This window comes from Erpetoichthys calabaricus, chromosome 13 (genome assembly GCF_900747795.2).
Source record: "Erpetoichthys calabaricus chromosome 13, fErpCal1.3, whole genome shotgun sequence".
Classification (NCBI taxonomy): Eukaryota; Metazoa; Chordata; class Cladistia; order Polypteriformes; family Polypteridae; genus Erpetoichthys; species Erpetoichthys calabaricus.
In genome coordinates, this window is record NC_041406.2 from 71,750,388 (window position 1) to 71,764,781 (window position 14,394).

Sequence of the window (14,394 nt, forward strand, 5' to 3'; positions counted from 1 at the left end):
GGGAGTTCAGATGACACAAGTGTCTTAACAGAATGACAGAATTTCAACTTAACAAACTGCTCTGGTTAGACATGCTCACCGGATGTATTTAATGCCTTTTTCAGTGTTCCTGTGATATAAGAAATTTTCATAAAAATTGTAGCAGTTTATTTCAGGCAGGACCTATAAATGGCCAAAGTCAAATGTAAATGTAACCAACATGAATTGCTTTAACAGAATCCTGTCCTGCAACTGAGGATTAACTTGAAAATAATATTTTTGTATTACACTCTTATGCACTTGTTGGGCTGATTCTACAAATGCTATAAAGGAGGCTTAATTTTTAATTCATATATAAATTTTAAATGTTTAATTGTAAATAGCAGGTTATTTACTGTATCATGTTGTTATAACCAAGCAGTATTTCCTAGTGGCCTGGGGACTGTATTTTAAATGTCTAAGGTTGGATGTTTTTTCCACACCTTTAACTCACTGTGCCATCCCAAGGAGGTTACTTAACCTGTCTGTGCTCCAGTAACAAATATATATATATATATATTATTGATCTGTGAGTCACCTTGGGTGAAAGCATCTGCCTAAAGCCTTTTTTTTTACTGTTCCATTCCATCTTGTCAAAGGAAAAATATTGCAATGAAGGCAACAAGCTAAATAACATATGTTGCTGTGCTGGTAAACTTTAAATTCTAAAACAACAAACTATACAAGTCAGTAGCTATACACTAGAATAAAAATGAAAGTATTTATTAATTTCATGGTTACATGGTCATATTAATTTGAAACCTTAATTAGTCTTTCAAAAAGATACGTTGAGGAATTAACACGACGCATGCGCGAGTTGCAGTACCAGTAAAATGTGGGGGGGGCGCAGTGTGATAAAAGTCAGAACATGACGTCAGAGACTCTGTTTACTATCTACATGTGACAGAAAGCCACTATGCGGGTCCTAGTAGGATCGATCTGCGTACTTCGATGTTTGATGAATGGTTCGATGTGGTGAAGCAAAATGCAGACATACAGATGCATTTGTGGTGCTTTTATATTCAAGCGTTGCATATTCCCAATGGTAATGACACGATACATTTTAAAAGTCTCACAAACCATCTTTTGTACCGTCTTTTTTTTTTTTTTTTTTCTGCGGCTTCCTCCTGACCTGACAGCAGAGGGAAACAGCAATAGATCGCCACACTGAACACATTAAATGCATGACATTCCAAGTCTCTGCACATTTAGAATCCTTAGATTTATACTTGATATCACTTTCATGATGAAATGCATTAAAGTATATATGTTACATTTTACAGATAAATCGTTAATTTTGTTTAAATAATGAACACTGTTAATGATTACACACATGGGGGTGATACTGTGGCGGAGCAGTAGCGCTGCTGTCTTGCAGGGAGTCACGTCGCTGATATTCCCTGCCTGGAGTTTACATGTTTTCCTGCTGGGTTTCCTCAGTGTGCTCCGGTTTCCTTCCAAAGATATGCAGATTTCGTTACACTAAAATGACGCTAGTGTATGTGAGTACTTGTATTCACCTTGCGATAAGCTGATGCCTCATCCAGGGATTGTTTTTGCCTTGTGCCCAATGCTAGCTGAAATGGACACATCCCTGGATTGATGGAATTAATCATTAAACATCCTTTTCAGAGATATTGCGGTAAGGTGTCATCAGAATTTAAAGGGTGTTCCAGGCAATTCACAACACAGCGAAGCCGAACCTGTTCTCACTGTGATATCTCGCACTGCCACCTGGAGGATTCCTCCAAATTTACGTAACATATGCACGCAAGTATAAACAGAAAAACGCTTGCATAGCAGGAGCGTCCGCTGGACCATGTGTCATGTCACGTGAAGTATAAACCTGGCCTTAGTCTGCTTCTTGTGTTTTAAGTATGATACTTTAAAGAGAGATTGAAATTCAGTTCTAATATTGTTTTGGTTGGTTGAATACATCTAGAGCAGCAAATGAGTTCCCTGCTGTACTTCACTGGCACACATTGTCATGGCAGTACAGTTGTAAGGGCATCAACAGAGGCAGCATTATTTGTACTTCAAAATTTGTTCATTTTTTTATGTATATTTTCCTTCTTGAGCAAGTCTTGGCAGTATCAAGGTTGTCTGCTTTTGATCCATTTATCCCATACTTCAGCTGATCTTAACTTTTAAATCTATGTCTTAAAGGATCAATTAAAAGTGAAACAAAATGCAACTAGAGCGGAAAACATTTCACCAGACTGCAGACAAAATGTTAGACTACAAGAGTTATCCATCGATTAATCTTCTAACCTGCTTATCCAGGTCATAGATAGATAGATAGATAGATAGATACACTATAGTCTGAACATACACCAGAATAATGAAAAAAGAAATTAATTAGAAAGAAAGAAAACTTCTAACTTGGCAGTCACAGTCACAGTGAAGCATAATGCAGATATGCTGCTGTTGGTATAAAGAAGCATCAATAGCATTTGTTGACACACTTCTGCTGAATAATTTGTTGTCTAAAAGTCCATCAGTAGTAGTGTGACAGAGAGAGGATGTGCAGCATTGTCCATAATGGTACTGTTTTCTTTTAATTCTCTCCTTTGCTACTACATCCAAGAGGTCCGGAATATATCCCATAACTAAGCCTATACCTTTTTTAGCTTTTTGATTTGGTGTGCCTCTCCTAAGTGATGTTATCAGCCCAGTACACCACAGCATATAAAATCATACTGACCATCATAGAATAGTAGAAGATGTGAAGGATGTCACTTCCCACATTAAAGATACACAATTTTCTAAGAACAAGAGCTTGCTCTGCCCTTTCTCGTGTAGTTCTTCTGTGTACTGAGATCAGTTCAACCTGTCATTGATGTGGACCCCCAAGTACTTGTATAAGTGCACCACCTTTACGTCCACCCCCTGAACAGTGACTAGGCATAGAGCTTTTTGGTGAAGGAAAGGTTAATAACCAGTTCCTTGGTTTTCCTAATGTGAAGTTGAAGACAGTTGCAGTTGAAAGGATCCAGTTCCTGTCCCAACAACACTGGGATAGAAACCGGATCCCAGGCAAAGCAGTAGCAAACCAGTCCATCACAGGGTACATTCATGGGTCCCATTCAGAACCCTCTGGGAAGAAAACAGGAGTACCTAGAGAAACCCATACAGATGCAAGAAGAATATGCCAATTTCACATAGACAGTGCCAGAGCTGGTATCTGAACCCAGGATTCTTCATTTGCACTAATGATGTGTTATCCTGCCACCCACAAAGAGAACCATAGGCTAAATAGACAATGTAGATTATTTGGCTTTGCTCTTCATATGAAAATAAAGTTGGTTCATTTCCAGCATTGTTGCTACAGTAGATTATTTCTTCCAAATAGTCATTAGGGGACACAGGCGCTGGCAACCTAAATGTCATGTTCTAAGAAAATCGTTAGATCTTTTACCCTGGGACAGCAAGATTATTTTTATTTGCCTAGCTAAAGCATGTAATTTTCTTAGATAAATATATGTGAAATATTGTTTTAATGATATACATTCCATTAGTTTATAATTTATTGGCTGATTTAGATAAAAATATTAAGAAATCAATTTAAATATACAATGATCCATATTCTTTCAAAAATAAAATTAGCGCTTATTGATCTTCATGTTGACTTATATTTTTGATTTGACTGATAATATACCATATAATACAAAAACTGAAAACATCAAAAGCACCAGCAAAAAATATCAAAGAAATGATATTTATTTAAATATATATATAAACTTACTAGGCTTCTTCCCCTTCAGAGAGGTGACATTCCACATCCCAAGAGCCAGCTTCTGTAGCCGAGCTGCCAAGGTTCCTACCTTCGGCCACCACCCAACTCACACTGCACCCGACCTCCTTGGCCCCTCCCATAGGTGGTGAGCCCATGGGAAGGGGGACCCACGTTGCCTCTTCGAGCTGTGCCCAGCCGAGCCCCATGGGTGCAGTCCCAGCAACCAGGCACTCGCCATCGAGCCCCAACTCCAGGCCTGCCTCCAGAGGGGGGCCCCGGTGACCCACGTCTGGGCGAGGGAAAACGCCATCCAAAATTTTCATTCATCATAGAAGGTTTGTTGAAGGCTATGACCTATGGTCATGAGCTATGGGTAGTGACCGAAAGAACGAGATCGCGAATACAAGCGGCTGAAATGAGTTTCCTCCGCAGGGTGTCTGGGCTTTCCCTTAACACTAGAATTACCAGAGCCTACGAAAAAACTCGTAAATCCGTCCCACCTTAAATCGCGTCTTAAATCCTTTTGCACCTCTCCGCCAGAGTCTTTTGTCATCTAAATGTGCTGATAAACACAAACTACTAGCAGCCAGCTATTCCATCCCCCCACCGACTTAGAACGAACTTCTCCTAGCTCATGCCTTGCCTTGATTTGATTACAGTTTCTGGGATTGAAGTGGAGTTTTAGAGTGGAAATAATATGGTGTTATTTGGAATACACGCATTTCATGTGTGTTCCGTTTCTATAGTAGTCTGTGCAAACACATTTTTAAAACAGAAACGTTTTTCATATTCTAATAGTAAATGACAAAATGTAGGCATAAACTATATAACGTATGAAGCCTGAAGTCCATATATCAAAGAAACACTTTCACAAAAGGTACAAATAAGAGAACACGTGCGCTTTTATTCAAAAATATAACTGCACAAAAAAAAAAGCCGCGTTAGCATGCCACATTGACACTCTTACTACAACCGCCGCAGTGGCGTAATGGTATCAGCCCCTGACTGGGAATCAGAGGGTGGCGAGTTCGATCCCGCACGGCTCCACTTTGAGAAGTGAACTGCTCTTATTCTTACAATTTTAGAATAACAACATAAATTTGATTTCAGTCTGTAACAGCCGGTGTAACTTATGATACTGGTAAAGGTTAGCTTTTTTTTTTTTTTTTTTTTAATTCACTTTTCATTCTCGCAGTCGCATTCAGAATCAATCCATACAACCCCATCTGACATAAAGACGCGCTATAGGTCTGCAGTGTACCATTTTGTCATTTACTATTAGAATATGAAAAACGTTTCTGTTTTAAAAATGTGTTTGCACAGACTACTATAGAAACGGAACACACATGAAATGTGTGTATTCCAAATAACGCTATATTATTTCCACTCTAAAAGTCCACTTCAATCCCAGATACTGTAATCAAATCAAGGCAAGGCATGAGCTAGGAGAAGTTCGTTCTAAGTCGGTGGGGGGATGGAATAGCTGGCTGCTAGTAGTTTGTGTTTATCAGCACATTTAGATGACAAAAGACTCCGGCGGAGAGGTGCAAAAGGATTTAAGACGCGATTTAAGGTGGGACGGATTAACGAGTTTTTTCATAGGCTCTGGTAATTCTAGTGTTAAAGATAGGGTGAGAAGCTCAGTAATCCGAGAGGGGCTCAGAGTAGAGCCGCAGGTCCTCCACATCGAGAGGAGTCAGATGAGGTGGCTCGGGCATCTGATCAGGATGCATCCTGGACGCCTCCCTGGTGAGGTGTTCCGGGCACGTCTAACCGGGATGAGGCCCCGGGGAAGACCCAGGACATGCTGGAGGGACTATGTCTCTCGGCTGGCCTGGGAACACCTTGGGATTCCCCTGGAAGAGCTAGAAGAAGTGGCCGGGGAGAGGGAAGTCTGGGTATCTCTGCTCAAGCTGCTGCCCCCGCAACCTGATCTCGGATAAGCGGAAGAGGATGGATGGATGAATAAACTTACTATAGCCTGCCGCCATACCATGTGCACTTCAGATCAGGTTATCCATCTTAAGCTATGCCTGTTTGGGCCCAGCCAATACTTAGATGGGAGACAATCCAGAAAAAGCTTGTTTTGCTGCTGGAAGAAGTGTTGATGAAGCCAGCAGGGGGCGCTTACTAAGTGGTTTGAATGTGGATCCCAGTGCAGTGACTGGGCACTCTGCTGTAAAAATGATGCCATCCTTAGAAGTAAAATCATGGTCTTGATTCTCTGTGATTGTAAAAGATCCCTAGGCATCCTTCATAAAGAGCAGCTTATATCCTAATGTCCTGGCTAAATTGCCCACCACAGCCTAGTCATTCTGGCCCCCTAATCATCCGGCAATAGACTGGTGCTCTGTCAAGTGTTGTGCCCAATGCTGGCTTGGACGCTTCCAGTTCAGAAAATGGCTGTAAAAATAAGTCAAAGAGGCCTATGTTTGTGGAACAGGCATGGTGTTACAGAAGCAAACATGTTCACTAAGCAGATTTTTAGCAAAATATTTTGCAGCTACAAATAAAAATAATACAAGTATTCCATACATTTGCTATTTATGTAGTACACAGTGTAAAAAGCTATACAATACATCTCATGCCTAATAATTATAATATCACTGTAACATTAAAATAGTGTAGCGGCTCATTTAGTTATTATGGAAACATGCTATGCATGTAACTGGTTATGATTTGCCATCATCGAAGAAATGCCACTCTTCCCGGATTCTTTTCTGATTTAGTGCATCTTCTCAATGGTGATCATTAATGCATGTAGAGTATTTACAGTAGCTTTCAAATTTATCGATTATTTCACATGTCTGACTACTTAGGCCAGAAGGTTCACAAGCTTTTTTGGTTTGTGATCCCATTTTGAAATCGGAGCTTTTTTGTGATCCTACCTGTTTGAAATATTGACATTCACTTCCTATTTAATACGTTGCCTAATGATTTCTTTTTTCTATTTTAAATATTTTCTTGCGACCCCATTAGCATATCAGGTGACCCAAAGATTGGGAAATGCTGGCTTAGGCTATGTGGTGTACTGGTTAAGGTTTTGGATTTCAAACCCTGAGACTGTTGGTTCAAATCCTGCTACTGACACTGTGTGCCCATGAGCATGTCCTTTCACCTGCCTGGGCTCCAATTGGAAAACCAAAAGAAATGTAAGCAATTGTACCTCTGTTGTTGTAAGATGCCTTGGATAAAGGTGTCAGCCAAATAGGAAATAATAATAATGTTTTATACAAAGTCTAATCCTGGACAATACTATTCTTGGAAAACAGGCACAAGGTAAAAAAGATTCACTAACTATCACATGCAAATAAAAAGGAGTTTAAATAGTTTATCTATAACTATTTACAAAATGGTTAATATGTCATACAATCCACACATATAATTTGATGTACATCTTACTAGAAGAAATTGTTTTGTTTTTTTTTCACAGACAGACCCTTTGAGCCAATTGCCAAAACATGAGATTGATCAAACTGGGATTGCAAGAAATGGCCTGATGCCCTTTTTCTGTTTATGAAATGCTTTTGTTTCTGAGCAGAATTCCAGGGTGACAGGATCAGTAGATTGTCACACTCTTCTCCCTTGCATAGCAATTTTTCACTTTCTGTTTTCCCTGGTGATGCATATCCAGTATATGGATAAAGTAGAGACTAAATTCAGCAATCTAAAGAAGCGTAAAGGGATTTCTATCAAAATTTATTTTTATAAAAAATTTCAACAATTTAGTGCAGGCCTGGAACATCTTCTGTTGCTGTTCATAATTAAATCAGTCTATAATGACACTTCTAGTGGGTAAATACACATGTTCTTGATATTGCACATTGTTGTGAACAGTGCATATTTTGTAGCATTAAGCTTAAAGTGAAACATTGTTGCAGGTAACCTGCTTTCATGTCAAATAAATTGGGGTAATACCTTCCGTACCTTGGTAAAATGGATTTAAAATGGATGTAGATTTAAAGACATCCAAGGATTGTAACCTTATTTATTCTATGCAGTACATACTATATATACTGTAATTTTAATGTCCAACCATGTCCATTTTTCACATATTTATGGAAGTTTGAGGAACAAAATACATTAATTTGTAAATGTGGGATGTGAGACATCCTCTCATGATGATTACATGCCCTCACTTTCAGGGAGTCGGTGTTTACTTTTAAAAAGAAAGTGATCTTCTAGTTCCCAGACCATTTTCTCTTCTCAAAATTTCTGTGTTCATTAAAAGAAAATAGAAAAAGACTACTGAATCAATACATTGTGTAATTTTAGCCCGCTGAGAAATGACCTTGGTCTATCCCATTCTGCTAAACAGCCAAACCTAAGTAAAAAAACGGAGGTTAGTTCTCATCTCATTCCCATTAAGTTGAAAAGGGAATAAGAATATTTGATCTATCATAAAAGTATCATTGATTTGAAACTCATAAATTTATAAATAAAAACAAAATATGTTCATTTCTGTGCTTGCTTTGATGCTTTTTAAAATGTATACATGACTGAGTCAGTAGAGGCTTTAAGATTCTTCATCTATATATACTTTTCTGAGCAGCATAATAAAATGAGGCATTTAAAAAAGATACATTTGTCATGTAGTTGTAATATAATTTGCCATATTCATGAATGAAACAGAAAAATCAAGAGGTGCCATGTCATTAATTGTTATTACGTTCTGAGAAAATCAACTTCACTAATTATTAAGTCTTGTAACCTTTTTCTCACTTACCTGTGAATTGTTAGGTCCAGTTCAGTGTAGTAACATTAGTGTAGTCCAATGTTATGTACACAATTTATGAATAAAACACAATAGTTCATTTTATTCTTGCTTTCTTTAGGATTATGCTGAGAAGGAGAAAGCCATAGCAAAAGCTCTGGAAGATCTGAAGGCCAACTTCTACTGTGAATTATGTGACAAGCAGTACCACAAACACCAGGAGTTTGATAACCACATTAATTCCTATGATCATGCTCACAAACAGGTAAGACAATTAAGCCTTTAGCATACATTAACAAATACATTTTTATTTAGCTTGAAATACATAAGTAAAATAACTATTGGAATGTGGCATTATGATTTTTATTTCAACCATTTATTGAAATATTTTCTAGTTAAAGTAGATTACAGGAAGGAACTTAGATGTTGAAAATGCAAATACAAAAAGAGGAGGGGAAAACAAAATCTCAAGTATAATGAAAAGTTTGCCTGTTGACTGCCTCAATAATAATGAGAAAATTATATGGGGGTCAATAGTACTAGGGTGTTGTACCCTGTTAGCCATTATGAATGTAGAGAAAAGTCAAGCAAAATGACACCTTTTATTGGCTAACTAAAAAGATTACAATTTGCAAGCTTTCGAGGCAACTCAGGCCCCTTCTTCAGGCAAGATTTGCCTGAAGAAGGGGCTTGAGTTACCTCGAAAGCTTGCATATGGTGGGTCAATAAAATTTATTATATGAAATGCTAATTATTATAATTAGTTATATAGATATAGTGCATAGAGTTATTCCTTTACTCTCTATCTGTTTGCCTTTGCCTGTACATCTAATCCACTCAATCAGTAGTAACACTTTCTAGATGCTTCTAGGGAATTCCCAAAAATTCAGATGCAATGAGAAAGAGAATCCTAGTATGTCCTATGTGTGGTCTTGAGTCTTTTTCCAGTTGGTGATACTTATTATATTCCATTTGAAAAGCATACAGAGGAGAGTATTTGTATATTCCCAGGCCATCTCATTTGCCTACCCTCAATCTGGAGAAGCAGTGGTCCTACTCTGAGGTCCTCCCGTTTTCTTTAGCTTTTCATTGAGTTGTCATAGGAGTCCTGTGCAGGAATTAATTTTGGCCAGTTGTAACTATGATCTCAATCTATCAATGACTACTGTAAGAGAATAATGTACTTGGAACTACCTGCCTGTTTAAGTAGAACATCCCGAAACTTGTATCAGCGAATGTTAGATTAGAAAATTAGATCGTATACAACATTTTGCTTTGTGTTTTGTTCTCAGATAACAGTTTACATACAGTATGATAAGTCCTATTTCTTATACTTAGGATTTTTAATATGTTTAACTAGTTTGAAATTTTACGTAATACTTAATTCAGAGGTGTGTATCTGGAGTATATATTTATCTAAAGTTGATAGGTGAAAATTTAAATATATTGAAATGTGGTATGTAGATGAATTTAACTGATAAAAGGAAGCTCTCTGTTAGATTTCTTCAGTCTGCCATGATACTTTGATGAAGGCACATGTAGGCTTCACCTATAGGAACAAATAATAGATGGCCATGTTTGAATTTCACATATAGCAACTGCTCAAGACTCTTCTTTATTTAGCATTTTCCACAAAATTACCCACAGTTCATGTCTCTAGATACGGACGATGATATAGATTCAATTACAGAAAATAATATAGATCTAACTACAGAAAATACTCTGCAGTTTGGGAAACACATCTAGCTGTAATTACTCATTCTCAGTATTGAAATAAATCCAAATATGCATGCAAGTTTACATAAAACAACTCACACAAATATCAGTCAATCAGATGAATCATAGCCCCTGATTCAGCTTCAGAGCCTCTTTTTCTCTGTCACATATGGATTGGATAGCATTTGCCCACATGAGAAAGAGAGGTAGATTCACTTGTGTTTAGATAGATCATACTGACCTCTTAGAGAATTGGTGAGAAATTAATGTCCTTTTGCGACCAACTATCAAACTGCCTAATGTGACACTCCTAGACTGATGCACAGAAGTGGGGCATACCCTCAATGCGATCACACTTATGGTATGATGCTGTCATGGGAGGAGCATTAACTTCGATCTTATGTATGTAATGCAAATCAAATATTCCCAATTGATTATTGTTAACTAATATTTGCAGGCCTAATGACACCTAAGTAGAGGTGACATTCAGGCTAATGGAGAGTAAATACAGAACATACAGTGAAATTAAATTCACCGGATATGTCTACTGTCTATATGAAATTGAGGAAACTCAACATGCCTTGCTGTTTAGATATCAAGACAAAGTGTGTCCTTTCTGTAACATACAAAGTAACTAATTTTCATGCTCTCTTCTAATAATCAAATAACAGACATATACTGCTCATGGAGCTGTGCTTGGTAAACAAACCATATAATTATTGCAAATGTGCTGGTACACAAGTGCACCTCTTGTCCAATGTTCATGATGTTTTTTCCCAGGAAGAACTAAACAGTTTCTGCCCAGTGAAGGAAGTCCACAGGACATTGATTGATAATTTCTGGATCGCTAGAAAGTTTGCTGTGTTAATGCAACCAAATTAACTGGAGACTAAAGCAAAGTAAATAATCATCTTCTGATTCCACACCAAGAAAACTGACTATGAGTGTGAAAACACTTTTAGTCCACATTTTAACACCACAATTCACTACATTGCAAACCTGCCTCTGTTGCACTGAACCAAAGGTCATTCAGCTCCACCTTCTCCACTGAGCAAATCCCCCTTGCACCTACACTTGTACACTCCTTGACACTGCACAAACCTAACATATGGAGGTACAAATGTTCATCCTGATCGTGTCACAAAACAACTCCAGAGTATGACCCAGGTTTCATTCTGATTAATCCAAAAGGAACATCAAATGCAAACAGCACAGGTTCAGCTGTCAGGTCCCCAGAAAGTATAATCTTCAAGTCATTGCTCCATCTTGAAACTCAAAAACAAGTGAGGAGGTAAGATGCTTCCTATGTCCAGTTTAAACAGAGTCAATTAAATGCCTGACTTGCTTCCAAGCAGGGTACATTACTGGCCCCGGACATCCATGCCTAGTGCTGTTGAAGCATTGCTAAGGTAAGTCATTAAATTTAAGAGAGTAGCAGTGCTCGAGAGTGGATTCTACCAAACTGTTCAAATATTCAATAATCAGGAAGGGCTGATGGAATTGCCCTTATCAAGGTTAAGGAAATGTTGATTTTGCTTGGTCATATCACTGAAAGGTGGAAGAAACACGTGGAGTTTATTTAATTTTTAAAAAAAAGTAAGAAGAACAAATCTAGGAAGCATCTTTTGATATTCTGTGGCTGGTTACCTATGAAAGCTGAAATGTTCCACTGCAGATCTGGATGGAATCCATTCTTAAGTGATGAGTCTAATGGGTGCTTCAATATTGACGTGGGGGGTTAGGGATTTGAAGTATTGTCATGATTTCTATAAAAGCAGATAGACCAGGTCAAGTTTATTGTCATGTGTACATAGTACAGTGAATTTCTTCCCTGCATATCTCCTCAGAACAGGTAACATATATATGCAATTACATGCATTGCATAACATATATACAGCATTTTAGCAAGTATTTTATAAATAGCAGCCTTACAACTTGTGGATAGAACCTGTCCTTGAATCTACTGGTGCCAGTGTTGATGGTTCAGTACTGTTTTCCAGAGGGAAAAGAGAAAAGCGATGTTTAAGATGATGGAGGTCTGTTTTTGGCTTTCTAATGCAATGAATGTTATATGCAGTATGTTCTAAAGAAAAAGAAGTTTAGTGCCAACAATATACTGTGCCCCCTTTACCACCCTCTGCACTGCTTTGGCATTTTCCATACCAGGATGTGATGCAGTCAGTGGGGATGGATTCCTCTGTGTACTTTTAGATGTTTGTGAGAACCAATGAAAAATGTGACCTGTCCTCAAACATCTAGGCAAATAGAGGTACGGGTTATCCTTTACCATCAGTAATGGTCACAAATTTAAAGCTGCCTTTTTCAATAATATCCCCCTTAAAGTAGATGTAAGAGGTGGTCTGCTTTCTGAAGTTAGTGACCAGCATCTTGGTTTTGTTGAAAATAAGGGTGAAAGTATTATCCTGGCACCACTAATTGACCAAGTAGACCTCTTCTCTCTGAGCTGTCACCTCATTTTTGGTAATGATGGAGTTGGAGCTGTGTCTGGCCACACTGTCAAAGGTAAATAAGTAGTACAGTATGGGGCTCAGCATACTATAGTACCTGTAGAAGGGAGTTTTTTTTAATTATAGAGAAAAAAAATGTACTCAGCCTTTCTTGAAAAGCCTTTGCTGAAGAACTGGAATAGAAATAACAATAGTTATCAACACCTATTTTGGTACTGTACAATTATAAGTTCATTCTCAAGTCCAGTTATACTGTAGCTTGTCTTACATTGTAAATAAAGAAATGCAGTTTACCAAGATGTCTTGCATGATTTGAACACAAATGTGGAAACTGGAGAAAAAGAGGTCTCAGTTCCTCAATCAAATGTAATCCAGATACACTATAATAGAATAACACCACCACAAACCATCCATTATAAATGTGACCTGGTGAGTTTTATTATTTGAGTCTTATCTCTTTGAAAGTGGATAGTTTGTTTGATTATAATTTTAAATTCAGTGTTAGCCTTTGATGTCAGTTGTGTAACTAGATAGTTGCCTTTAATTATTTATTATCAACCATATATGGAATCCGTATGCTCCACTGTTTATCAGCATACTATAGAACACTTTTATTCCCATGGTCCTCTGATTTATCTGCATGTATTACAGCAGATGGAACTACAGCTAGGATAATGTTATGAAAGTTAATTTTAGATGGTTACGCATGAATGGAATATGGCTTTCTTCATTTAAATTTTTTGGTGCAATGCTGATTGACTTCGGGTATTAGATAAATAATATACAGTAGTTTCCTAAGCTATTGTGAACGTAATTTCACAGATTTAGTGTGACTTATTTAAATTGGCTATATTAGTTTTGAACATGAACTGATATTTTAATCTTTCAAGTTTAATGCAAAAAGGTGCAACCTGTACAATATGCCCAAGACTGGATAGTGCCTCTTAAAGGATTTGCTTAATCTAAATTATCATGCAATGAGAAAAATGGGAACTTAAATCAGTTTTTACCTTTATACTGTGATTGTTTTGTTAAGGATTTGTCTTATGGGTAAAATATTAATCTTTTTTAGAATAAGATGATTGCAGTTTTATTGTTTTAGGGCACAAATTCTATTAAGTATAAACAGGCTCAGAAGTAGACAGCATGTTGCTATAAATATACAGTAAACAAGCAATAAAATGGCTTGTATATTTTTTCATACTGAAAAAGGTTTGTTTAACCTTTTTCTGTCTGTAATTCATAATCTATTGTAATTGCATAATTTTTACAAAAAATTGTAAAACTGGTCTTTGTTGCTGTGTGGCTGGAAGCACTGCCATATTCTATTAGTTATTTTTTGCTTGGTATTTTGTATTGAATAGAGGCAAATAAAACATGGGAGTTTAATTCTCAGTCTGTTATAATAACAGTTAACTGCATAGGAGTAAGAAATTGATATTAAAGGTGTTTTTTGTTAATAACATAGGCAAACTTGCTTAATCCAATTAAGGGGTTCTCTTCTGGCAGCATTGGGCATAGACTAGAATTACCCTTAGCCAGGGCACCAGTCATTCACCCCATACTTGCATTCAGCCAAGTTTGAATCATTGATTCATGGGAGAAATATATACACTCCGGAGAAAAATCCCACAGGAAATTTGAACCCCTCAGTGACAACAGTCAGGTACAATTTGCAAATTCTGGACACTGGACATGTGAGGCAGCAGCACTAAGTAATGCATTGCCACACTCCTGTTCTG

General features: G+C 37.4%; 1 protein-coding gene across 1 annotated transcript in view; it reads left to right on the forward strand.

Moving 5' to 3' along the window:
* The window catches only part of LOC114663763 (zinc finger protein 804A), a 699,900-nt gene that overhangs the window by 518,672 nt on the left and 166,834 nt on the right, over positions 1-14,394 (forward strand). Inside the window, exon 2 of the mRNA XM_051935915.1 lies at positions 8,590-8,733. Within this exon, the coding sequence (XP_051791875.1) occupies positions 8,590-8,733 (144 nt within the window). The remainder of the gene's footprint in view (positions 1-8,589; positions 8,734-14,394) is intronic.